Source organism: Podarcis tiliguerta (assembly GCF_965153285.1).
Source record: "Podarcis tiliguerta genome assembly, chromosome: 5".
Classification (NCBI taxonomy): Eukaryota; Metazoa; Chordata; class Lepidosauria; order Squamata; family Lacertidae; genus Podarcis; species Podarcis tiliguerta.
In genome coordinates, this window is record NC_139538.1 from 17,637,310 (window position 1) to 17,663,844 (window position 26,535).

Below are 26,535 nucleotides of genomic sequence, written 5' to 3' on the forward strand. Positions count from 1 at the left end.
TGTATTCTGCACTGGTCAGACCTCACCTGGAGTACTGTGTCCAGTTCTGGGCACCACAGTTCAAGAAGGACACTGACAAACTGGAACGTGTCCAGAGGAGGGCAACCAAAATGGTCAAAGCCTGGAAACGATGCCTTATGAGGAACAGCTAAGGGAGCTGGGCATGTTTAGCCTGGAGAAGAGGAGGTTAAGGGGTGATATGATACCCATGTTCAAATATATAAAAGGATGTCACAGAGAGGAAGGAGAAAGGTTGTTTTCTGCTGCTCCAGAGAAGCGGACACGGAGCAATGGATGCAAACTACAAGAAAGAAGATTCCACCTAAACATTAGGAAGAACTTCCTGACAGTAAGAGCTGTTCGACAGTGGAATTTGCTGCCAAGGAGTGTGGTGGAGTCTCCTTCTTTGGAGGTCTTTAAGCAGAGGCTTGACAACCATATGTCAGGAGTGCTCTGATGGTGTTTCCTGCTTGGCAGGGGGTTGGACTCGATGGCCCTTGTGGTCTCTTCCAACTCTATGATCCTATGATTCTATGATTCTAGGTCCGTTCTTAACCTGAAACTGTTCTTAACCTGAAGCACCACTTTAGCTAATGGGGCCTCCCGCTGCCGCCGCGCCGCCAGAGCACGATTTCTGTTCTCATCCTGAAACAAAGTTCTTAACCTGAAGCACTATTTCTGCGTTAGCGGAGTCTGTAACCTGGAGCGTATGTAACCTGAAGCGTATGTAACCCGAGGTACCACTGTACTAGCAAAATGTTCTTGCAGAGGTGGGGGGACAATATTATGTAAGGCTAGGGAAAGTTCCTGGAATCAGATGCAGATGAGTGGAAGAAAACAGCAATAACCTTCTCTCGTTGGGGTGCAGGCCAATCCTCTAGCTGTTTCATTGGCTGCAATCCTCTTTTCAAAAGTGAGAAAAAATGTGAGTCATTCTGAGCGGCTGCTGTCACTGCCGCTTTGGTGGGAACAGCCTTCTTTGATCCTCAAAAGCATGAATTCCTCTGCTAGCTGTAACCTTTTCCTGGTTGCCGGCCAATCTCTGCACTGAGAGAATAGGACATGAAAGCGCCATCTGGGGGAACCTGCAGGCCTCTGCAGAAAATGAAACCAAGGCCAGTTATTATGACAGAATATGAGATTCATCAGCTTCTTCAGTGGGTGGGAAGCTTGAGTTCTCAGTTTAGATTAAAAATCAACCCATGCAAAGCAGATTCTGTAGCGTGCATGGTGTAACTGAGTGCATTCAGAAGCTCTGTACCTCATCACAGATCTCTGCTGGAGGCCCTCACAAAGATGTTTAATTGGTAAATATTTGGGAAACAAAGATTTTTTGCATCGAGGAGCAAATTTCAGCTGAGCTAAATTAGTGTGTCTCGAAAGTTATGAAATCACACTTCTTTCTTCCCTATGTTCTGATCTTCTCTGTGGGGGTCTGCACACAAATGTAAGCGTTACCACTGTTACCACTGTTACCAGTCTCAGCATCTTTAAAAAAAAAAAATCCTCGTGAAAATTGATAGATATTTTAACATGGGTTTCCCAAATATTCCTTTTTTTGTTTGGAAAGGCAACCTTCCCTAATACTATGCAATTTTCCTATGCTGGTTTCACCAAAAAATATGCATTTTATGCATAATTACATTGTATATGCATTTTTATACACGTTACTTGACTTGAGAAATGCTTTATATTTTGGAGAAGTGTGATTTTTTAAAAGGATGTTTGTGTTGCAATTTGTGCATTATATTGGAAAGAGTGAATTTGGTAGTTTTGCCTTTAAATGTGACAATAATAATAATAATAATAATAATAATAATAATAATAATAGCTCTCCCATCCCCAATGGTGGCTGCCATTTTGTTTTTCCCATTTTTGATTTTTGCATGTGAAGCACAGCATTGTTTTAGGACTTTGTTTTGATGGAAGAACTGGTGGTCACCTCAAAGATCAGCTTACCTGTGGGGTGCAATATTTTTTGGGGTGTCATTCCTTTCCCCAAATGCCCTGGAATGACACTACACTGGAGCATTCTGGGGGGAAATAAATGTCGGCTGCCAGGAGTGACTGCCAGTGTCTGCTCTACCAGTTTCCATTTGTATCCAATGCTTCTTTCTTAATCATAAATTAGAGGGGAATGAACCAAATGGGCCCCACTTCATTCTGCTATTCATTGCAAAATAAATGTACATCCCTATAACTCTACTTACAGGAAGCTTTACCTTAAATGCATATAACAAACACACCCTGCGACATTGTTCATCCAACTGCATGTTCATAATTGCCTGCTGAAATCATGGAAGTATTTATACCACAAATGTTCTGGAGTGGTGTAGTGCTTCACATTCCTTGTGCTATTGGGCAAAAGTGCTGCTCCAGAGAGAGTGACATTGCCGAACAACTAATGCAGCAGAATGATGGGTGCTTGGTCCAGTATGAACCCACGACTAATGCATGGTGGCGCTGTGGTCTAAACCACTGAGCCTCTTGAGCTTCCTGATCGGAAGGTTGGCAGTTTGAATCCATTCAATGGGGAGAGCTCCTGGTACTCTGTCGCAGCTCCTGCCAATCTAGCAGTTCAAAAGCACACCAGTGCAAGTAGATAAATAGCTAACACTGCGGCGGGAAGGTAAACAGCATTTCCGTGCACTCCGGTTTCCATCAAGGTGTTCTGTTGTGCTAGAAGCGGTTTAGTCATGCTGGCCACGTGACCCGGAAAGCTGTCTGTGGACAAACGCCAGCTCCTTTGGCCTGAAAGCAAGATGAGTGCCACAATCCCATAGTCACCTTTGACTGGACTTAACTGTCCAGGGGTCCTTTACCTTTTTTACCTTTTACCTGTGCCAATGACATGTTGTAGAATACACTTGCAAAAAGAACAACAACCCATCAGTCTGGAAGGATGCTCTCAAATATGAAGTAACAAAGTCTTGGCTTTGCTATATAAAGAAGCCTGAACAGTGTAAACTCTATCTATATGTTCTATCTATAAGCCCTATCAGTTTAATCAGAGTTAAATTCATGAGCTGCATCTGTCTACATGGGCACGTAACTGTCGGATGAGAGGATTTCCTTGTCAAACACAACCAATCAATTTTTAGAGAGAAGAACAGAACAGATATGTTCAAGGTTGCTGTGTTCTAAAGCAGCCTTCCCCCAACACAGTGCCCTTGAAAACTACATGTCCCACCAGCTTGCACAGGGTGTCAGGCAACGTGGGAGTTGTAGTCCAAAATAATCGGGAGAGTACCACACTGAGGAAAGCTGTTCTAGGGCAATAGGGTTCTGGTCAAGGTGATCAATCAAAGAGGATTTAAGATAAGAGCAGAAAGGTTGATAGGTCCTTTGGAGGTCATGCAGGCCTAAAAGGAGATCATTAATTTTTGCTTTCCTCCCAGTTGGCCCTTGGTATTATCTCAATCTAGAGTTTAACATGAGTTTTAAGATTGTATTAATCCATGATAAATGTTTATCTGAATGAACCCTTAGGAAAAGAAGGACTGCTGGCAATGACTCTATAGGTCTCTCCCCCCACCAATTGTTTTAGAAACCCTCAGCTTTGAGACAACAGGGAGAAGGCAGATAATTTGCCAACAGTTCTGTTTCTGTGACGGCAAATCCATCATTCCAAATCAACTTAGTATGTTTGAGATACTTGAAGTTTGCGGTTGTATTGTTACAAATCTGCTTTGATTAGGTTTACCATGATATGACTTTGTGGTTTTTTTCTGTATTTCAATGAAAAGTCTCCTGGATTAATGTGCCCTCAAAGCTCTGTAAGCTGCTTTCCCTAAATGTGCTTTATAGGGATAATTCTTAAAACTGCATGAGATAAAACATTAATTATTGCTATGAAAACGGGACTGCATTGTTTTGCGCCGATCTGTTTTGATGCGCTCCTCCACTTCTTTACATGCATCCAAACAATCTGGGTGAAACTGAAAAGAAACTCAAAACATCACAAGGCTGTTTTTAACTGCAAATGAAAACCAGGAAATAAAACAATCCTTTGTTCGTTTTATCAAGCACACTCCAGCACGCTTCATTCTGCACTGCCTTCCAACTTGCTTAAAACATGTACAAAATGGGTGCTCCAATTTCAATCGGATAATACTTTAAACCTCCTTTGTGCGAAACTCATGGAGCAGACTCAGAAAGAGTTTGTCAGTTCATCGCCTAATACACTTTGGGCAAGCCAGCGTATGCTGATGGTTCATTGGTAAAGGCTGAATATTCGGTTTTGTGCCATGGAAGGCCTCAGACCCTTTTTCGGAACGAGGGCCACATTTCCTCGTGGGCCACTTTCCAGGGGCCACTTTGCAAATGGTGGGTGGGGCCAGGCAAAAATGGGCAGAACAAGGGATGTGACTCTTACATCAAGCGATATTCCAGAAGTTGGAGGTTTCTACACATAAACTTCTCCACCCTAGCAAACACAAAACATTGCAGCCAGGTAAAAGCATTCAAGGAGGGCATGGTCAAAGGATATGCGGTGTCCTGTGGAGAGGTTCAAGAGCTGGACAAAGACACTTGGAGGACCAAATTCAGTCCTCAGGTGCTACACAATGTGCACATCCACAAATAAAACAATTTCTCCACTCCAACTGTTTTCAAACAAAGTGCACACTTTAAGTCAGGGATGGGGCAGCTGCAGGTCTCTAGAATTTGTTGGACTACAACTCCCATCATCCTTGTCTACAGGCCATGTTGGCTGGCTGTGCTGGGAGATGGGGTCCAACTGCATCTGAAGGGTCACAGGTTCTCCCATCTGTCCTTTGGGTGCATGTACAATTGATGCTGCATGTTCTGCCCTTGGACAGACCATCAGGTTGTGCCAAGGGGCACATATTATTTTATTATTTCACTCATTATTTCATTTATGTCCCACACCCTAGCAACCATGCACCACTAGCTAAGATAATACACTTTGAAAAAAAAGGAACAGGACACCTTATCTTAGCTCAAGAATATTTTTTTCCATTTCAGAACCGAGCTCACTGTCCTTTCACGCAAAAATACGTTCAGGGTCCCCACCCACCCAACTTTCTTTCAGCAGCAGATACCAATCTACTGCCGGCCCACCACGACCCAAAGCTGCCCATCTCCTTCATTACATGTTGCGGTGTAGGGGTTGTGGTTTTAAACTAAGACCTGGGAGACCAGGGTTCCAATCCCCACTCAGGCATGAAGCTCATTGTGTGATCTCAGGCAGTCACTGTTTCTCAGCCAGACCTACCTCAGAGGGTTGTTGTAAGGATAAAAGTTGATCTCGTGGGAGAAAGTGGGATATAAATCACAAATGACTGAATGGTGTGGTTTTCAGACTCAAAACCAGGAGGAGAGAGCAAGTCAGTCACTCACGTAGCTTCTCCGTCTGCACACTGCCTTAGTTTCTGATCATAAAATCAACACTATTCTTTTAGAAGTTCTAATATTTAATACATCACAAGTGTTTGCGAAATGTGGAGATTATTAAAAATTTTATAATACAATATGCCGCTGTGTTTATATATTAATACATTGGAACTCGTTAGCAACAACTGTTGTTAAGTAAGCTGTTAAGATGTCTAATGTTGTGGTGTGAAGAGGTATGCTTGGACTGGTTCCAGTTTCTTTGATGGATCATTATTATTTGAATGACATGAGTGTGTTTACTGAAAGACTGATTAACGACTAGCTTTGACTGACCTCTGTGGAAATGCTCGCTTTGTAAAGAGAAATTAGAGGAGTGTGTTTATTTCAATCCCTAATGCAGAGAGAATAATTGTTGAGGGTGAATAAACACAGGGCCTAATTGATTACTTAGACAGCAAGAAACCCAATTAGGGGAAATGAAAAGAAGAAGGGATTCAGGACAGTTTGATTAATTTATTGGGGATCAATCTCTCTTAAAGGCTAAATATTGCTTTGCAATGATCAACTCTCTTCGGCACATGGAAATGTATACATAGGTGGTCCTGACGTAAAGTGGGCTGCTTTGGGTGATAGTTTCTGGGGAACAATATATTTTGCATTTGTTTGTATTTTTTATTTAAAAAAACAACAAGTTACTGAAAGTTGTGAGGAAGCTACATATATTTGATAGAATGGTGTGAGTATCTCTTCCTTATCCCCTGAGGAGTGGGGGCAGGTAGTGGACTGTGGGGTCTCAGATTTCACCACTGCCCTATGTGTTGCCCAAATTCAGCACCCCCTTGACTCTCACACTCCTCCTTAAATCATAGTTGTGGCATCTCCACAGCATCCCCAGGCTCCACACCCAGTGTGACCAAACCAGTTGCACTCCCCTAAATCTCCCTCTGACTAGTCCAAGATTCCTTGGGCATTGTTGGAGCTAAAATGCTCTTTTTGTTTTCTGTCTAAAAATACATTTTGTACTTCTGCAGCTCTTTACACACCCCCCCCCCCAAAAAAAAAACTGATGATACCTCCCTCTTGTGTGTGAATGGGACCTGCTATGATTGTGTAGGATTAAGTACTGGAAGTGAGGGCTGCTGAATTTGTCGAGAATCCTGAGCAAACATCCAGGTTGTTCTTTGGATGAGGTTTAAAACTTACCTTATCCAAATTCCCCATCCTTTGAATTGTTCACTTTTGGTAAGTTTCTGTTTGAGGTCCACCAGGCAATTAACTTTCACTGTTGGGTATGGGAAGATTTCCAGCAGTAACTCAAGTGAAGGGACAGCCAAACTCTGTTCCTGGGAAAGGAAATATGAGTGTGTGTTTTCTAAACCAGCTCCAACAATACAGGTTGTTTCGTATGTGGTTGTATTTTTTTTCATGATCTGTTGTTTTTTTTTAGTGACTTTTTCAGAGATCATTTTCTCACCCAGCAAATTGTGAAATTTGTCCCTTTAGTTATTGCGGAAAAGGATGCCCACTTCACACAGAGGCCTGCACGACAGGTGTGTGGGAGCAGAGGGGTGTGTGTGTGTGTGTGTGTGTGTGTGTTAGTGGTGGGCGATTCACTGCCCTTCAGCTACCTTGACGGCTGGGAGTACAACAGTATTACATCAAAATGATATGTGTGCTTCCAATCAATCATAAAATCATTAAAGGGCATTAAAAGGAATAACTCATTTGGCTGCAGAGAACTCATGTGTGTGCCCTTGAATTCAAGAGGAGGGCACAGCCATGAGCCCACTGAGGCCAAACTCGTTACCTCTTTTAACACCCTTTAATGAAGGCAGTTAGAGCATGGATTTTAGTCACACTGAAACAATAGAGGCAGTGGGGGGGGGGACAAAGGGGAAAGGGTTTAGCTAGAGGAAAAGCTCCTTTCAGTTTTTGAACTGGGCTCAAGAGCTTCCCATGCTATATGTGTGTGGGGAGGGGGGACTCCTTAAAGGCATTAAAAAGAGGTTGTATCTTTGAGGCCAATGCTGAACACTGCAAGCCAGCTTCAGTAATGTCTGTGAAGGATAACAGCAACGGGAGACTAAATTTGTGCCCTGTAACAGAGGAAGTTGATAATTTCTGCAGCTCTGATGGGAAGATGCCTGATCATTCCCTGTGGGAATTATTTCTGCCTTTGATCCACACACAAAACTCATTTTCCCATCAAAAAGAGTTGCGCCTGCATAGCCATGGCAATGTATCACCCTAATAAAGGTCAATGAGATGTTCACACAAGGACCAAATGCAGGACATACTTGAACTGTATGAATAAGGAAATACGATTGCTCAGGGTGGACAGAAGTGTTATAATCTGGTACTTAAGTTGTCCCAATAGAAAAGAATGAAAATGTAGGCTGGTTGCCTGTAGCAAGAGTACAGAGCAACTCTACATCAAGTCACATTCAGTGCCCAAGGCTGGCTTAACTTTCTTTACGTACCGTATGTCTTCCTCTTCCTTATCCTAACTTCCTTTCATGAAGGAAATCATGGGATTTCCAGGCAGGCTCCAATCCACACAATGACCAGACCTAGATCTGCTTAGCTTCAACATGGTTGTTCCAATAATTTTGGAGGTGGGAGCCTGGTGGCTTAAGGATGGTACTCAGCAGTTCCAGCTTGGAGCCTGCCAGGATAAGGGTAGAAGACTATCAGAAGGTTGGTGAGGACCAAGGATGGCAACAAGCAGGCCAGTGAAGAAGCTACTTTCCCTGTACTATAAACACTTATATGGGCCTATGAACTAAGCATGCATGCCAATGTCACAGTTTCCTTTTCTTCCAAAAATCACAGGGGCAAGAAGAGATCCTGTGGTGATAACATTTCTATTGAAATTGAAATTCTATTTCTATTTCTATTGAAATTTTAAAATAGAGCAACCACAGTAAAAAAAATCTAGAATACACTGTGTTTATCTTACAGTTTTGGAAATCTCCTATATCAGTACTTTGAGGCTGGCTGAGTCTTGTTCCCTCCACTCCACCCTCCAAAACCTGTATCCACACATTTGCTTTAGCTGTTGTTTTTTATGCCCAAGAAGCTGTGCTGCCTGAGGCAGAATAGCAAATGGAGGTCCCTCTCCCCCAAAACAAGGTGTTTTGTACACAAAGATACTTACTTCGCCAAAGCTTTATTAGGCATTACGAATACAGGCCATCATAAAACATCCATATATAAAACTTTAAAATATATACAAAAACAGCCATGTAAAATATGTAATAATGAGGATTTTCATTGGAGTTTCTTCCTGCTAAATAGTGCCATTCACCACTCTAAGAGATACTATTGACAAAAACTCAGCCACCCTTGCAGTTACTTCTGGGTTAATGTCAGACAGATAGAATTTGTTACTTTCATTGTGCCATGATGCTAGATTACCCCAAAAATGGGATAGCACACGTTTGCGTAGCTAACTTTGTACACAAAGATGTCCAAGTTGTTTTGGCACCTTAGAAAGAAAATCCCACAAGTGCTACCTTATCAGGACCCCCAAAATCAGCTCCTTCCTTCTGCCTAATGGTAGGGCCATTCCTCCTGGTATCACCACAGGGGCCAGGTATCTGTTCCTTGCTTTGCTTGAAAGCTCCCCCCTTTTCTCCATAGGCCCAAATGTTGCCCACTTACTTTTGTGTGTGTGTTGAACTGGTGGCAATGAAGCCATCTTTGCTGCTTTCTGAGCTGCGTCTGTTTCAGCTGGAACACAGTGAGTCAGATTCTGAGAGAATGTTACTCGTGGGAGCATTTTGGATAAATTTAAAACCTGCTCCATGTGATAAATGAGCTAATGGAAGAAAAAGAAGCGGGGGGCAGGGACGGGACACCCAACCAACAGATTTATGTTTGTAACAGATTTTTTTCCTCAGGACTGAGATACAATATGTAGAACAATGGAAGTGGGTCTCCTTGAAGCAAACGGGCACAGATGTCTCCAAGTAAGTAATGATAGGGCTAGTGTTGCAGGGAAAATTTCAATCCATAAACATAACATGACAGAAGAGACACTCAGGGTCAAATTAATCCTTATGGCAAGCATAACATAAGGCATAAGAGCAGACATAAGATACTGGTCACTGTGTTTGCCGTTGGCAAGTCAGAAATCGTTTTTTGAAGCAGGCAAATGTCAATACTGTTGCCATCTGAGAAGCCGGTTCAAACATTCCTTGAGTCAGCTGTTCAGAAATAACTGATTCATGTGAGTAGACTCGTTGCGTGACAGAGAAGGCATTATCAGAATGGAACAGCAGCTTCTTCCATGAAAATCAACACTAAGTTCCCAACACACCCTTCTCACAGAAGAATTAGCTCCTTGAGACTTTCTCCTTCAGCATTCTTCATCTGCACTTACTGATTGACCCAAATAACGCGCCCTATGTTTTGTGTGTGTGTGTGGTTCTTGCGTTGAGGAAAACTCAACTAGAGTTCCCATCTGGACAACCTCTGGCAGCCACATCTGGGCAGGGCCAGAGGCAAAAAGTGGGCAAAGCAATGAATGTCAATTTTGTATACAAAACTAGTTTCCACACACACTCACACATGCCCCTCTATCCTCTGTCCAGGCAACCAGGAGGTATTACCAGAGTTCAAGAACACATTTCAGTCAGGGGAAAAGCAGTGTGCAAAGGTGGGCTGGTGAAGGGTGTGGCATGAGGGGTGTGGCTAAGGAGTGCCTGGGGCCTGAGTACAGTCCAAGGAGCCAGATAGAGGGACCTGGGGGCTACATTTGGGCCCCATGCCTGAGACCCCCTCTCTTTGACTTTTTTCTTTATATATTTCCAAAATAAGCAAATCAGTATCTGTGTAAGCAATTGTTTAGAACACTGGTTCCCAATTGCTGGTCCGCAGTCCCCAGGGAGTCTGTGTAACCCACCCAGTGGGTCAATGGCACCATTCACATAACAAAACCAGCAAAACCAAACTTTTGTTTACCTTATGGGAGTAAAATAGATCAGGGAGAAGCAAAGCAGCTGTGAACTTTTCTCTGCGAAGCCAGACTTTCATGCATTCCCAGTAAGATGTAGCATGACTGGGGTAATTTAGTAATTTTAGAGGGTGAACATTACTTTTTGCAAATTTATTCAGTGAAGGGTCTTAAAAATGTGTTTTGGGGGTACAAGGAATTCAAATCTGCTATTATTATTTTAGTGACTGAACAACAATTAGGTTGATAGGTCTATGTTTGATTAAAAAGCACATAAACTGCTCTTGGAAAACCAAAGAATTTTAATTTACCTTCTGAATATGTCAGATGATTCTTAAAAATAATAGTAAGTACTTGACAATCATTTTAACATGATTTCTATGCAATTTTACACATGTTTTACTTACCAAGCAAAACTAAATTATATTAATTTAACCTATATATTTTGAATTCCCAGGTCACGTTACAACTTTTTCAGCACCCCTCATTTTTGGAATTTGGAAGTGTCAACATTCAACACGCCCCATATGCAGTATGGAGTGGGGGAAGCCTGGTTGTCTGAATGCATCCTGAGAACACAAGACAGAATGCAAAAGGCCTGGTGAAGGGGTAGTGACTCATCACATGCTCAGTTCTGTGCTACATCATGCCATGTGGCATCACTGTTTCCTCTGAGCACTCTTGATTCTGACCAGGAGTGGAAGGAACTGGAGGAGGAAGAGGAGGAGGAGGAGGAGGAGGAGGAGGAGGAGGAGGAGGAAGGAAGGAAGTATGGATATTATGGAACCAAGCCCTTTTGGTGAAGCCCCATCCCTTCAGTTTCCCAAGCAGGAGACCCTGAGGATGCTTCTTCTCCCAGAGGAAGATCCAGACAGCAAGGAGGATCCAGTGCTGTCTTCCAGGGAGAGGTGGCACATCAAGAGATTCAATCCACTAGACAGAGCACCTGCTGGCCAGGAATTCCCACTGGGACAGGGGTTCTTGCAAATAACTGGAAATTCTCCACCTCTGCTTAAAGGTTGGGTGGGTAAGCATGGAAACTTGTTGGAACAACATCACAGCTCCTGAGCAGTCTTGGAACTCTACTAATCTCACACCCCTGAACCTTGATCCTTAGTCCTGGGCCAGACTTCTTTGTTTTGTAAGACCTCCAGGACTAGATTTTGCTTGCCACTGAACTTGTACCATTAGATTGCTATAATACCCCCTTTTTTTTACTTTGAGTAAAAATGGCACATATCAGTGGTTTAGGTCAGGAGACAAGATACATTGCTTCTTGGCTGACCCACAGTGTCAAGGCAACCACCAAAGACTGTGACATTGCACTGTGGCCAGCCAAAATGCTCTAGGTCTCACCGATATTGGGCATTCTATTGAAAATCAGATTGACATTTACAAAATCTCTGATCTTTCCATATGCGACAGCTCACAATGGACATCACTGATGGACACAATATTGGTCATTCTATACCTGCAGTCCAAGATGCTGCATTAACCTAGGATTCTACTAGGCTGTGTGCTGTCTCTTGCTTAAGGCTCCTTCTCTCAGACTGGAAGCAGGAGACCCAGCCGTGCAGATTCACCCTGATGTGCCAGCATTGCAGCTTGAAGGATCAGGCCATGAGAGAATGACCTGGACAAAAAAGAAATGCCTTCAGGATAATGTCTAGGTGAGCATTTGTGGAGCATTAAGAGATGATCACCTGTCAGGCAAAGGGATTGACCCAGATCGGGGGAAGAGTGTGGAAGAGAATTTTAATGAATTCCTGCGGCGTTAAGACTATGCGGAGCAGAAAAAGAGCTTTGAGTTATGCATGGTGGCACAATAAAGCACACTGCAGGGAAGTCCAGCGCAAGGCCTCAGTGAGGTGAAGCTTGATGAAAAGATAGAGGGAAATGAGGATAAAGCTGGCAGAAACAGCCCCTCTTCAGAATGGTGACGTTCAAAGCAATGGTTTCACATGTGATGCTAAGAGCACAATTTTCAAGCAATGTGTAAGTTCGCCAACTGCATTCCCTGTGGGCACATAAGGAACTAGGCCAGTTCACACCTTACTGCTGGACCAGAGCTGCTATTGAAAAGCTGATTCCGTTTGGCCAGGAGGTACCCTGGATCAGTATTTGTCAACCTTGATGACCTCCCCAGTTGATGTTGACCTACATCTTTTATCATCCCTGGGCATAGGCCAAGCTGGCTGGGGAAGATGGGAGCTATAGCACAACTTTTGAGGCCCTAAGGTTAAAAAACCCCACTGGCCTGGATTGTTTGATTAGTTCCTACACCAATGGAGGTTCAGTACCGGTTTGAAAACTCAGTGTGCCACCTGGGTACTCCATGATAGATGCTCTTGGGCAGACCCAACTCCTCCTACCAAGTGGATGAAGATCCTGGCAATGGGGTAAGGTAAGGTTACCAGACGTCCCTGTTTCCCTGGGACAGTCCCCGGATTTACAAATCAGTCCCCTGACAAAATCCATCCATTTAATAGGAAGTTGTAAAGTGTCCCCGGATTCATTGAAAAAAATCTGGTAACCTTAGGGTAAGAGGGAGGTTGGTCCATGGCAAGGAATAGGAGCAAGTCAGGAAAACATGGGAAGAGAGGGAGCGTGATCTGGAATTTTATAGACGTGCATTGTGCAATTTCTTATTAACTGTTCAAGACACTTCTCTGCTGCTCTGGCTGGTTATCCTGTAGCTCCATCCTTTTATTAGAGTTGATGGCAGGTGGTAGGCTGGATCCCAGCCTGATATTCCTGGGGTGCTGGATTCATGATCTACTATAAGCTCACATGGGACGCGGGTGGCGCTGTGGGTTAAAGCCTCAGTGCCTAGGGCTTGCCGATCGAAAGGTTGGCGGTTCGAATCCCCGCGGCGGGGTGCGCTCCCGCTGTTCGGTCCCAGCGCCTACCAACCTAGCAGTTCGAAAGCACCCCTGGGTGCAAGTAGATAAATAGGGACCGCTTACTAGCGGGAAGGTAAATGGCGTTTCCGTGTGCGGCTCTGGCGAGCCAGAGCAGCGATGTCAAGCTGGCCACGTGACCCGGAAGTGTCTTCAGACAGCGCTGGCCCTTGGCCTCTTTGAGTGAGATGGGCGCACAACCCTAGAGTCTGTCAAGACTGGCCCGTACGGGCAGGGGTACCTTTACCTTTATAAGCTCACATTCTGACCCTTGTGTGCATAACTCCTGTGAAATGGAAGGTGTCATTCCTGCTCTCCCTTCAGAAACAAACAATAGCAACATATGAATTAAACTCAAGTGACAAGAAGCTGTGATGTATGAACTTGGGCCAATACCCTTTACCTTGGGAAGTCCCTGCAGGCAATCGATGGGAGACCTGCTGCTTGCCAGATCTTGTTGTACTCAGGAGTAGATGTTGTGGTGGAGCACTGATACTCACTTGACCTTCTAACAGCTGAGCTACTGCTGCTTATTGGGAAGGAGAGGGGGGCAGCAGGCAGGTCGGTGTGGTGCAAACAATCCAGCAGGGGCATCAGATTGGCTCTGCCAGTCTATTTGCTCTGTGCCAGCCATTTGCACCACCTCACCCTTCTCCTTCTTCTTCCCAGTAAGCAACAGTGACTCAGTTGTTGGGAGGAGAGTGCCACCCCCACCACTGCACCATCTGTTGCTGGTTGGACTGCAGTTCCCATTGGCCATGTTGCCTGGGGCTGATGGAAGTCGGAGTCCAACTATAACTTGAAGGACAGAGGTTCCCCGCCCCACCTACAAACAGTTTTTCACACAGACTTGAAGCTGGCTAATGCTAGAACTGTTTGGGTGTTAGTAGTGGATAAAGGATGGGTGAGCAGTATTGCACCCTCTGGCTCTGCCGTTGTTTTGCACATCCAGCTCAACATGGGCACCAAGGCTCTGTCTGCATGACTGCATGTAGACCCTGCAATGCGGAAAGGCATGGAGCCAGTGAGCACATTCCATTTTCCCCCTGATTTACCCAGTTCAGTCTGCACTGGGGTAACGTGATCTGCAGAGTCCATGTAGCCAAATAGATCTGCAGTGGCTGTCCATAGGCAGGGCTCTTTCCTGTCTTTGTTGCCTAAAGTCTTGAGATTCATCCTGGGACCTTGGTTCTAGCTGCATAGGGTTGCCATACATCCAGGAATTCCTAGACACGTCCTCTTTTGGCATCCTACATGCCCATCTGGGGGGAATTTAAAGCAAATATCCTGGATTTTGGATATATACAAAAAAGTTCACAGGTAGCTCTAGTTCGGACTCTGCCTCTGGTGTGGGCAACCTGGGCTCTGGAGATGGTGACGGCAGCCCAAACTCTAGCATGGGTGAACCAGGCTCTGGTTCAGGCTCTGGCTGTGGTGTTGGCATCCCAGGCTCTGGTTCAGGCATGGGCACGGTTGATCCGGACTGTGGCTGTGGTGTGGGCAGCGGGCTATCAGGTGATTGCCCTAAATTGTGTCCAGATTTTGACCTCTTGAAATATGGCAACCCTAGTAGCACCAGCTATGTTCTACAACTGAGCTATGGGGACAGAGGCTGACTGACTTGTTGCGATAGGGACAGAATTACCTTCCAGATCTGATTGGCTGTTTACCCAGATTCTATTTATGCTGTGGTTCCTTTCTGTGCTTTGTGAACCAAAGAGCTGGCAGCATGGGGACAGATAGACTTTGGGGTCCCTTGCCAATCCTTGTGATCCTCACAAACCATGGCTAATCTTTGAAACCATTGCTTCCCTAAAGTAAGAATGAGAAATAGATTGAAAGACACACTACCCTGGTTTTAAACATATTTATCAAATAAAGTAGCAATAATGAAGATGGTGATGATGAGTGGTATATTCTATATATGAATGGCTCAGTAGACTGGTTATTAGATTTGAAGCCTTTCACCTCTTACTCAGTAGTTTGAAGCTAGCTCAGGTCACTACTGACTCCAAGCCATTATCACATGATTAATGCCCTATGAAAACCACTGGAAGTTTTCATCTAGTGACTGCTTCTGTCCCCATTTAACTCCCGGAGAGCTTTGCCATTATGTGGTACTACCTCTAAGTTATGCCTTTAACTGACAATCTGCTTCCCTCTGCACAGTGAACTTTCTTCCGCCCTGCTCTCTAAGCATATATTCAACTGCCTGTGAACCTTAGAAGTGGGCCTCACTCATTCATCCTTCTCATATTCTTCTGATTATTCAAAATCCACATTTCTGAAATACAGTGGTACCTCGGGTTACATACGCTTCAGGTTACATACGCTTCAGGTTACAGGCTCCACTAACCCAGAAATAGTACCTCGGGTTAAGAACTTTGCTTCAGGATGAAAACAGAAATCACGCAGCAGCGGCATGGCAGCAGTGGGAGCCCCCCATTAGCTAATGTGGTGTCTCAGGTTAAGAACAGTTTCAGGTTAAGAATGGACCTCTGGAACGAATTAAGTACGTAACCAGAGGTACCACTGTACAAAGCCTGAGAACTCTGCTATTCTGATTGTTTTGCTGCCACATGCATTATTCGAAAGCTGGAATGTCAATGTTCCCTCAACGTTTGCACTGGTAATCCTGTATGCTGGATATCATCATCATCATCATCATCATCATCATCATCATCATTACTGTTAGATTAGAAGCTAAGAAGAGCCCTGCTGGGTCAGAACCTGAATAGCGGTTACACACTGATACAGGATGGCTCAGCACCCCAAAATTCCCCCCAAAGCCAACTTGTGACAAGATTTTCATTTGAACAATGGGTTGCATGGATTGTTTTCAGAGGAACAAAGCCTCAGGTTGAGGATGCAGTCACTTTTTCAAACAGCTGAATGGAAATCTGGAATAAACCTGGAATCTGCTAACCACCTTGGAAATGACGCTTTCCACACTACATAAGGGAATTTGAGTGACCTCCATACCTGTTGGGTCAACAGAGCCCTCAAAGCCCCAGGGAGCAAGTTGCCTCTGGCAGCTCCCCCCAATTCTTTGTACTTCGCCAAATGAATCAGCTTCACGATTCTCTCATCTTTCACCCTCCCACTTGGAACTGCCACATGCTCCCCTGCTCGGATGAATCTCATCTCACCACTGAACGGAACCCACTCTGTTCTCTCCACACAGAACGTGCCTGCGAAGCTACATACTCATGCTTGTGCTGTGGATATTATTAGAAATGCAAATAGACCTTGAAATGCTGCATTGGGTGCATGAAGCTTGCCTCTTCCCATACACAGACTTTTCTGGCTCTTTCTGAGCTCACCTTTCGACACAATGAAATGATCTGACAACACAGTTGTACCTCACTATGTTTTCTCTTCGCTTTTGATGAGAGATAGTGCTGGAATGGGTAAGAGGGTCTGCCGTGGAATCATTTTTGAATGCAAAGATCTCTCTAACATCTGCAGTAATACGACGATGACTAGAGAGTGTCTGGCCATGTGCAGAGTACCAGTTCCTCTCTAATAAAGAACTACAAGCTGCCTCTATATATCTGGTGTCAGAGGACAGGGCATCTAGGTCCGAGGCCTACTGTGTTCTTGAAAATTAGAGAGTCAGGACCGAATTAGCTGAGTTGGTGAATGGGTGATGGCCTCTGTTGCTGTATCAAGTTTTGCACTCCTATCTCTTAAACACCTAAAATAACTTGCCTCATGTCATGCCATCATGATAGTCCACCATTTCCCAATGGTGTAGAGCAGCCTTTCTCAACCTGTGGGTCCCCAGCTGTTGTTGAACTACAACTCCCATCACCCCTAGCTAGCAAGGCCAGAGCTCAGGGATGGTGGGAGTTGTAGTCCAACAACATCTGGGGATCCACAGGTTGAGAACCGCTGGTGTAGAGCATTTTTCTTCAACCTGGGTCCCCAGACGTTGGTGGAATACAACTCCCATCATTCCTTGCTACTGGCTAAGCTGGCTAGTGATGAGGGGATTCTAATTCAACAATATCCAGGAGGCCCAGGGTTAAAGAAGTCTTAAAGAAGGAGAAAATCAAGACAAAGAAATATCATGGAGGAGAACAGGGCTGTTAATTGCTACTAGACAAACTGGATGCATGAAAACTCAGTGTGAGAGGTAGAATACCTGTGAATATCAATTGCTGGAAATCACAAGAAGGAAAGTACTATTGTACTCATGGTCTGCTTGTAGTCTTCTCATAGGCATCTGCCAGGCCACCATGGGAGACAAATTACTGGACTAGACTGGCCTTTGACCTAGTTCAACAGAACTTTTCTTATATTCTTTAACTTTCCTTCTAGACAAGCTATGGGGACCTGTGATAAATATTGTTGAGAAACATTGGTTTGTCTGAATTCACAGTAACAGTTGGGACCTGGTTGGCTGCTGTGATATAAGGGATGCTAGAATACACTAGTGGCCGAAATTGTGGAAACCTTTTGGGGAAAGTATATTTCTGAGGTTTGATGGCTCATAGCACCAGATGCACTCTCTAAACACTCATGCTCATTGGCTACATTCAGATGAAGGAAAGCTACAGTATATCAACCTAAGCAAGTTGTGCTTCCCTTTTCTGGTTATTTGAATATAACTTTTTATAGAATACAGATAATTGAACAAACTTTGTTGCATTACATTCTTCATTAAATTATTTTTCCATTGATATATAACTTTATGGTATTACTATAAGAAAGTGGTGTTATGAGCCATCAAATCTCAGAAATACACTTTCCCCAAAAGGTTTCCACAGTTTTGGCCACTATTGCAGATGGCCTTGAACCCACAGGACTCTTCTTAAGTTTTCAGGATACATGGTTGAATGACATAAACCAGCACTGATTCATCTAAACATTTGCCCTGTGGAAGAGGGTGGTTTGGGAGAGGCAGGTGGACCCAAGGGCTAGGCTGTTAGAGAAACCCATTATAATTCAATACCTTTTAAAGGAGGATTAGACAACTTCATGAAGGAAGGATCTATCAATGGCTACCAGTCATTAACAACCAAGTTCATTGACAGTATCCCACTCAGCACCAGTTGTAGAGGATTAACAGTAGGAGAAGCCTATTGCTTTCATGCCCCGTGGGCTTCCTGGAGGCCTCAGGTTGGCTGGTGGGAAGAAGGATGCTAAACTCAATAAAACTTTGATCTGATCCAGCAGCATAGTGCAGTGGCTAGAGTGCTGGACAAGGACCTAAAGATCAGAATTACAATCTTTACCCAGCCATGAAGCTCACCAGATGACTTTGATCAGTTACTGCCTCTCAGCCTCATGTACCTCACAAGTAGGGGGTTAAATGAGAACCATGGACACCACACCTTGAGAACCTTGGAGAAAGAGGTGGGGCATAAATGCAAATAAATAATAACATTAAGAAGTGGGACATGCACCTTGTGAACTATATTGCGTTGCCTCTGGGCTTCTTGTGGAGCCTGCCTGCATTAATACCAGCAGATCTTTGGGTGCTTGCAAATGCCCCGACCTTGTCACTCACTAGATCCATCCCTGGCATAGTTCTTTCCTCCCTCCAGCTGCTTTATCTTCTCCACTGCTTGGTGGTGAGCTTCCCACTCCTCTCTCCCTCTCTCCTGGCGATCTTCCCCAAAGAAGTGTCAGGGGAGGACCTGTTAGGAAAGGCAACGAGTTGCTTTTACAGAGCAGATTGAATGGAGCATTAAACGACTGCATTAAGGAGGACTGCAGTGAGGCTAATGGTGGCCTCCGGTGGAAATGCAATGCTCTAATAATGCTCTCAGAAAAGGGGCACTTCCCAGGCCAGATCCCTTATCTGGTTCGTGCAAAAGGGTGCCCAAAGGTGCTCCTTTTAGAAAGCTGGGCAGGGTCACCTGAACACCATAATTAAGAGGGGAGGTTGCCAAGAGAGGGTTACTATTTCCAGCTGCAACTCAGGGAGATCTGCTGATAATTATGGTTCCCTGCTAATCTAATTTTTACCATGTCAGTATTCTTATATTTCCTGGAAAGACAAGGCATTTATTCAGATTCATAACCTGCCCTCTCTCTGCTGAGGCTCGTGGCAACCGATAGCAATATAAAAATAGTGGCCATAAAGCAATCGATAGTTTTTAAACATCAGCAACAGATAGATGGATGAACGGGCTGGAAAGGCAGCGCAGCATAGATTAGTTTTAAAAAGAAGCAGTGGCAGTCATGATTCTATGTTAGCAGCACCATCATCAATAATAATAAATATATATTTCAAGGTCAGTAGGACCCTAAAGGGCATACATGCTAGAGTTGTGTGTTTTGTTTCCTAATATCACAAAAAACCCCATACCATTTTATTTCATATAGTCAAGGCTCAATTGTTTTATCATGAATATTTTTGATGAGATTATATAAGGAACAAAATACTCTCAGAGGGATGGGGTGCGGGTTAGTAATGCAGTATACCAGGGGAAGATTCAGTTCTATGTTTACCTCTGCCAGGGATTTCCTTCTAGCGAGTGTAGCATGTAGGTTCAAGGAATAGACAGCAGCTCTATATGTTTGGGACAGTCAACTGATGGTCTCAGAATCTACCTGGCTCCCAAACTTCTTGCTGGGCTCTGAGCATAGTCCCTCCATGCAAAGACCTCCATCCTTGCTATGCATCTGAGATGGTTTCTTCCAAACCACACAGGTCCTTCTCTCCACTATCCTTCAGGATGAGCCACAAGAGATTCACTCAGAGATCTCCCCTCGCGACCTCAGGTGATAATGAAGGCAAATAGCATTCCGTGTGCCACAGTGGTCAGAGTGTCAGATCAGGACCTGGCAGACCAGGGGTCCAGTTCTCACTTGGCCATGAAGCTCACTAAGTGACCTTGGGCCTCGCAGGGATGTTGTGAGGATAAAACAGGGAGGGCAGTGTTTACTACCTGAAGCTCCTTACAGGTAAGGTAGGATATAAATGTCATAATAAATTGATATAGATAGAGAGATTTAAAATGCAATGTATATAGAAACTCTTCTCTTACACAAGAGAGTTTGCTTGCTTATTTATTTCCACATTCCTCCAAAGAGCTCAATATAGCATACATGATTCTTTCATCATCACCCACCTTGTCCTGGACAGCTCAGTTGGTTAGAGCACAGTGCTGATAATGCCAAAGTCGCAGGTTCAATCCCTATATGGGACAACTGAATATTCCCGCATTGCAGGGGGTTCGATTAGATGATCCTCAGGGTCCCTTCTAACTCTACAATTCTATCTATCATCTATCTATCTATCTATCTATCTAATCATCTATCATCTCTCAATAAAATTCAAGGTAGGCCAAGCTAAGCAACAGCAACTTGTCCAAGGTCAAACCATTGAGCTTCAGGGCTGAGTAGGGATTTGAACCCAAGTCTCCACAATCCCAGCCCACAACAATGACCACTGCACTACAAACAGCCCATGCTGTTCTAAGCTAGTGAGTATGGACCAATATCTTCAGACCTAGCTCAATTCAAAAGATGGCTCCTGTTAAAACAAAACAAAACAACAACAACAATCATGTTACTAATCAGGACCAAATATCTACCCTGCACTAAACATTCTGGAATAAAAACCTCTGTGTTAGCTTCAGACTGTGCCATTTTGTGATTGCAATGCATAACAAATGGGAATTCCATTGCCTCCAAAGGAATATGATTCAAAGGGTGGGGGAAAACACACTGGTGTTCTGGTGCTTCCAGAGATAAACCTGTTTCTTTCTTTCAGGTATTACGTATCAGGTGTGCTGGTTCAGCAGAACAGGGATCGGAACTGGTGGCATAGTTGCAAAAGAGGACCACACACACACACAATCATTTCCAGCTTCGCCTCAGTACTATCTCAGCAAGCTGATATCTGGACACTGCCCAAGGTAGAGTACAGCCCCAAAATGTGGATACTGTTCAGCCAAGAACTGAATGCACATGAACTTGAACTTGGATCAAGGTGAAAGATTCTGCTGAGCGTTGTGTTATTGTTACTATTATCACCATCCCACCCCCACCATTGATTTAGATTCACCACCCAAGCTTCATCATGAATTCCCAAGTTAGGTTGCAACAATTCTAAAGTAAAAATAGTTGAATTACATTACAGTCAAGAGAATGGGGTGGGTTCTAAAATAATGGGGGAAGCCAAGAATTCATTCTATGCTTTTGAAGAGAGGAATCAGAGCCAGGTTCATTCTGCCAACAAGGATGGGCTGCACCTCAGATGGAGAGCACATGCCTTGCATGCCAAGGATGGACAGCACATGCCTAGCATGCAGAAGGTCCCAGGTTCAGTCCCTGGCATCTATAAGTCTGGCTGGGAAAGGGCCCTGTCTCAAACCCTGAGAGCTGCACACTGTAGTTTAGATGGACTAATGAGAACATCTCCTGATGTTCGCTAAGGATGTCCTACAGCATCAGGAGAAAAAGAAGAAATGTTTCAAGTAGAGATGTTCCAGGAGCTATGAAAGCCTGTGCAGTAAGGGATCTCTAGTTCACAGATGAGGAACCTAGGACTTTCTAAATTGTATTGGACTCCCAACTCTCACTAGCCCTGGGCCACCCTCAGAGATGATTGGCGCTGGAGTCCCTCAACATCCAGAGGACCTCCAGTTTCCCTCAAGTTGGGGTGGGTGGCAAGGAAATCCAAGTTGCTAAACCTTGTTTAGGGAAGCTTTCAATGTTTAATAGACTATTGTATTTAATGTATTTAAATTATGTATTGTATTTAATGTTTAATAGACTATTGTAGTTTAATATTCTGTTGGAAGCCGCATAGAGTGGCTGGGGAAACCCAGCCAGATGGGTGGGGTATAAATAATAAATTATCATCATCATCATCCTGGAGGAGGAAGTCACATCTCTCTGCCTTAAGCTACCTCACTGGGTTCCCCACCCCCAAATTGGGCCCTGCAGAAGATCCCAGGTTCAATCTCTGGCTTATCTCAGCAAGGTGGAGGAGGGGAAAGCTTTGCTTGAAAAGTGGAGAGCTGCTGGTGGTCAGCGTAGGCAACAGAGAGCAAGAGCAGAGTGACACACCCTATGCACACCCTATGCAACACAGATAAATGAAGGTTCCCATTTTCTCATCGTCACCAGGGTGTGCATTTTTCATTCCTGATCAAGTGGCACTTGTGGTGTGCTGCAGGTGACTCCTTTTGGACGCCTCTGAGCTTCACCCTCCCATTCCCAGACCACCATAGCCCTGAAGCTGTTTTCGCTGAAAAACAGTCCATCTCCCCAACTCTGGTTCCTTAGGAACTCTGACTTCTCCATACAACTGAACTGCAGCAGATCTCCCAAAACTGCGGGTTTCCTTTGGTTTCCCCACCCCGCCCCGGTCCCCTCTCCAAATCCAGCTGTTTAAAAGAGATGCGCTCTCTCCCTCTCCCCTTCCTCCTTAAAGCCATGTTGTTTTCTGCCTGAAGCTGGGATGAGGAGCTGACCTGCTCTATCCTGTGAGCCTCGCACAAGAGATCCACCCACTAGTACTCTCTCTCTCTCTCTCTCTCTCTCTCTCCATCAGACAAGAAGAGAAGGATACAAGCGAGCAAAGCAAGGAGCTGGAGGCTGATGTCCCACCTCCAGAGGACTCCAGGAGGCTCCGGGCAGAGTTTCCCCTCCTCGCCGACAGATGAGAGAGGTGGAGGAAGCCAGGCGCCCAGATGCGTGATCCAGAGATCCGGTACCCGGGATCCGGCTCGCCCAACCCTCCTTTCCCGCGTCTCGGAGGGAGCCACGCGATTGCTCTGGGAAGCTTAAGGCAGCGGCGGCGGCGGCAGCAGCAGCGTCCGACTGGAGCGAGGCGGTGCGCTTTCGCCTCGGAGGCGCCATGCCCAGCTTGGGCGCCGCGCACCGGGCGCTCTTTCCTCTGATGCGCCTTCGCTTTTCCTGGCTCCCTCCTCGCCGTCGATCCCCGACGCTTCTCTCCTCCTGGGCAAAACTTGAGTGGGGGAGAGAAAACCGCCTCGACGAAAAAGGATTACACCGGCGAAGCAGACAGCCGCGTTGGGCTGGGGAGGGGCGCGTGAGGGTGTCTCCGTGCGCGCTCGAGGGCGCGCGCGCGCCTGGGTGCGCGCCTCGCCGCTGAAATGCAGGCGGCGGGTCGGCGAGGCTGACATGGACCCGGGGCACGCTCCGCGGCCCGCCATGGGGGTCAGCGAGCCGCAGCCGCTGCGAAAAGGAGAGGAAGAAGCCCGGCAAGAGTTCCTCCTCCGTCGGCCCGCAAAGCCACGCCGCCCGGGGAGACCCGGGGAGCTCCGCCTCGCAGGCAGCCCGGCGCTCGGATCTCCTTAGGTATTCGCTGTCCTTCCTGGGTTTTTTGCGCCTTCGCCTCTTGATCTGGCGGAGGGGTGAGGCGCGATTGCGGGGTTTGGCCACTGTGTGTGTGTGTGTGTGTGTGAGAGAGAGAGAGAGAGAGAGAGAGAGATGCGATGTTTTTGTTGCCATTGTTGCTCGCTTGCATTTGCAAAGGAAGACGCACCCCCCCCCGAAGGATCTGGAAGGAAGACCCTTAAAATAATAATCAAGCCAACGTTCTTCCAATGTATACATTGTCACCAGCCTCTTTTCCGTTATTATTTTAGTGTCTTCCTTTCATCTCCGCCCCCGCCCGCCGACAACTCCATAAACATTTCACGGATCCTTATCTCTCTCTCTCCACACCCCCCATACACACACGCGTTTTAAAACGCAGGATTCTCGTGCTTTGTAATGATAATAGCAGCTATGCAGCTTTGCAATCGACAGCGATCGCCACTTTTACGTTGCAACAGGACTTGGTTCTGAAAAGGAGCAGCGCTGGCGAGGAGAGCGATTTGAAGGTGGCGGTGGGGAGCAGAGATTTGGCTGCTCCCTTGTTGGGTCCTAAGAGAACCCGCGTCGGGGCAAAAAGGCACAGAAAGGGGTGGGTGGGTGTGCTTGCTGTCCCATCGGATTCCCAGCTTGCCAGCTCTCCACTCTTTGTAGCAGAATCCCCGAAGAGATGGTGGTCTGCAAGGGCGGTGGGGACAGAGGCATCAGAATTCCTCCCAGGCGCAAGTGGAGCCTCTTCTGTCTCCGAGGGATGTCTCTAGCCTGCCAGCCCCACCTCCCCTCCTTTCCTCAAGGGGGAGATCAGGAGGCGGCCACCCAAACCCAACTCTTCCGGGCGGGGAGGAATCCTGCTCTGCCTTTCCCTGCACTAAGCGAAATAGATTTGCAAGAGGCATTATTAAAAATAAATCTGAGGGTATTCCGTTCGCAAGTACCTGGCTTCTGACAAGCGAGGGGCGTGTGGGAGAGAGTGGGTCTATGAAAGCAATAGGATGATGGGCCCAAACAACGCACCACCTTCAAGGGAACTTGGGCAAATGGTTGCCAACTTAATCTAGGGGAAGCTGACTAAGCATGGGAGCTTATTGTGTTAGGGAATCTTTCCTGCACTCTAGTAACCAGGCATCTTTGTTCTCTATGTTCCCTCCAGCTCCAGATATGCTCCTTTTGGTTGCCTTCTTGCTTTCTACAGAAAGAGAGAGCTGTTCAATTTACCTTTGGAGATTGGCGGCTCCCCTCCCTCGGATCTAGGCAGAAATCGAGGCATAGGTTCTCCTTCTCTGGGGTCAGACAGCAAGTCCAAGCCAGCACAATTGGGGAGGACGGGACGAAAAGGATGGAAAGGAGGCGAGGCAGGTAAAATAAGGAGAGGGAGGCAGCAAGGGAGCGGTTAAATCCGCCGCCGCCCCCCCCCCCTTCCCTCTGGAAGGAAAAGATGCAAAATGGTCCATTGTCACCCAAGTGGCTTCAACACTTGGCTAGGAGCTTTGGAAAAGGAGGAAGGAGGGGGGGAAATATCTGGGAAGAAATAAGAGCCTGTTGGATGTTGTGGGGTGGACTGAAGCCTTTTCAGCTGCAGGGGGGTGGGGAGTAGAAAGAGGAGCGGGGAGGACGAGGAAAGCAAGAAGGAAGAGAGGGGAAGGTCTTTCCTCCAAGTTCCTCCGGCGCTGCCCTTTCCTTTACCTCTGCTGGGACAGGTTTAGGTTTGATGGAGAACTGCAGGCGAGGGCGGGAGAGAGAGAGAGCGAGAGAACGCGCGAGCGAGCTCAACTGAGCCTACTACTTTGGAAGCAAGCGGAGAGACGAGAGTTCTTGGCTATGTGGAGAGGGGCGGGTATCTCCTCTCCCCTTAATGGCTGCAGCTCTCAAGGATTTGCTGGAATATGCACACTTGGTGGCCCAGGGGACATTCCCCTATTGTGATCCTTTTTTTCCATCCCAGGCTTTTCCCCCCTTCCAGAGGGGGGCGGACGTAGGAGACCACCACCCAGCCACCACCGGGATTGTTCCTCTGCTCCTGGCTGCTGCTTCCTTCTCCATCATCTCGGGTTCCCCCGCTCCTGATCCCCCGAATAACTCTTCCTCCTCCTCCTCCTCCTCCTCTTCCTGGCGGGGAATGGGGGGTGGGGGTAGAAAGCAAGCCCAGTACAGTCAGGGCTTCCCAGACGTGCCCCCCCACCTGGTGCCAAGTGCGTCCTCCTACATTTGTTCCCCTTTTCTTCAAGCTCAAATTCATGACGTGGTGGTGGGGGAAGCCTGATTCAGGGGCAACAATGCGCGCTCTCTCTCTCTCACACACACACACACACACAAAAGGGAAGAAGGAGTGGAAGAAGGAGCGAAAGGATGAGAAGCCCCAGCCTGAACCTCCTGCCATAGACCTTCCCTCCCTCGTTTCTCAAAGATGAGCTGGTGGTACCCAGAGAAGGCAGCGGCGGCAGCGGCAGCGGCAGATCTAGGAGGCTGCAGCAGCCCCCTTTGCCTCCCTCCTCCATTGACTGTGCCAAACAGCATCTCTGCATCCTAAGGAACCTCATTGCATTCCTAGCACGTCTCATCTTTGCTTGCTCCCCCCCCCCTTTCCTTTTGCTTCAGCCCTCAGCAGGAGTATAGAACCAGAACAGAGAGAAAGAGAGAAACCAGCAATCCTTATTTTATTTTATTTTTAAAAGCCGTTGAAAATTCCGTGCGTAGATATCTATTTTTCCAAGTGGGTTTGGCTATTTTTTTCCTTCCCTCTCTCCTTTCCCGGCTCTCTCCAAATGTGCTAAAAAAATTTATCTCCTTCGGACCGGTAAGTACAAGCTCTTTCTGGATCTCTCGATCTCTCTTTCTCCCTCCCTTCCCCCTCCCCGCTTTTCTGCTGGGATAGAGCATCTCTTTCTACCCCCTTTTTTAATGCAGAAGAGGAAAAAAACTTAAGTAGCTTATCTCTCTGTCCGTCCATCTCTCTCTATTTATCTATCCATCTTTCTACTGAGACAAAGAGCAAAAAAAATCAGACCTCTCCCCTTCCTC

General features: G+C 46.1%; 2 protein-coding genes across 4 annotated transcripts in view; one reads left to right on the plus strand and one right to left on the minus strand.

Annotated features, from left to right (window-relative positions):
* Window positions 1–573: 573 nt before the first annotated feature.
* On the minus strand, window positions 574–25,753 carry LOC310677858 (uncharacterized protein; the record flags this gene model as incomplete). The annotated part of the gene is made up of 4 exons (XM_083441040.1): window positions 574–1,095; window positions 6,559–6,698; window positions 22,786–23,544; window positions 25,721–25,753. The coding sequence occupies 4 exons, from the start codon at window positions 25,751–25,753 to the stop codon at window positions 1,008–1,010; spliced, it is 1,020 nt and encodes a 339-aa protein (XP_083297166.1). The 3' UTR covers window positions 574–1,007.
* Window positions 22,389–26,535, plus strand: part of SLITRK3 (SLIT and NTRK like family member 3) — a 41,246-nt gene continuing 37,099 nt past the window's right edge. The window contains exon 1 of one of the 3 annotated variants that reach the window (XM_083442005.1): window positions 22,389–23,499. The gene's annotated coding sequence lies outside the window, so the exon portion shown is untranslated. Of the gene's footprint in view, window positions 23,500–24,854; window positions 26,312–26,535 lie in introns of those variants that run through there. The other 2 variants (XM_083442003.1, XM_083442004.1) reach the window with 2 other exon arrangements.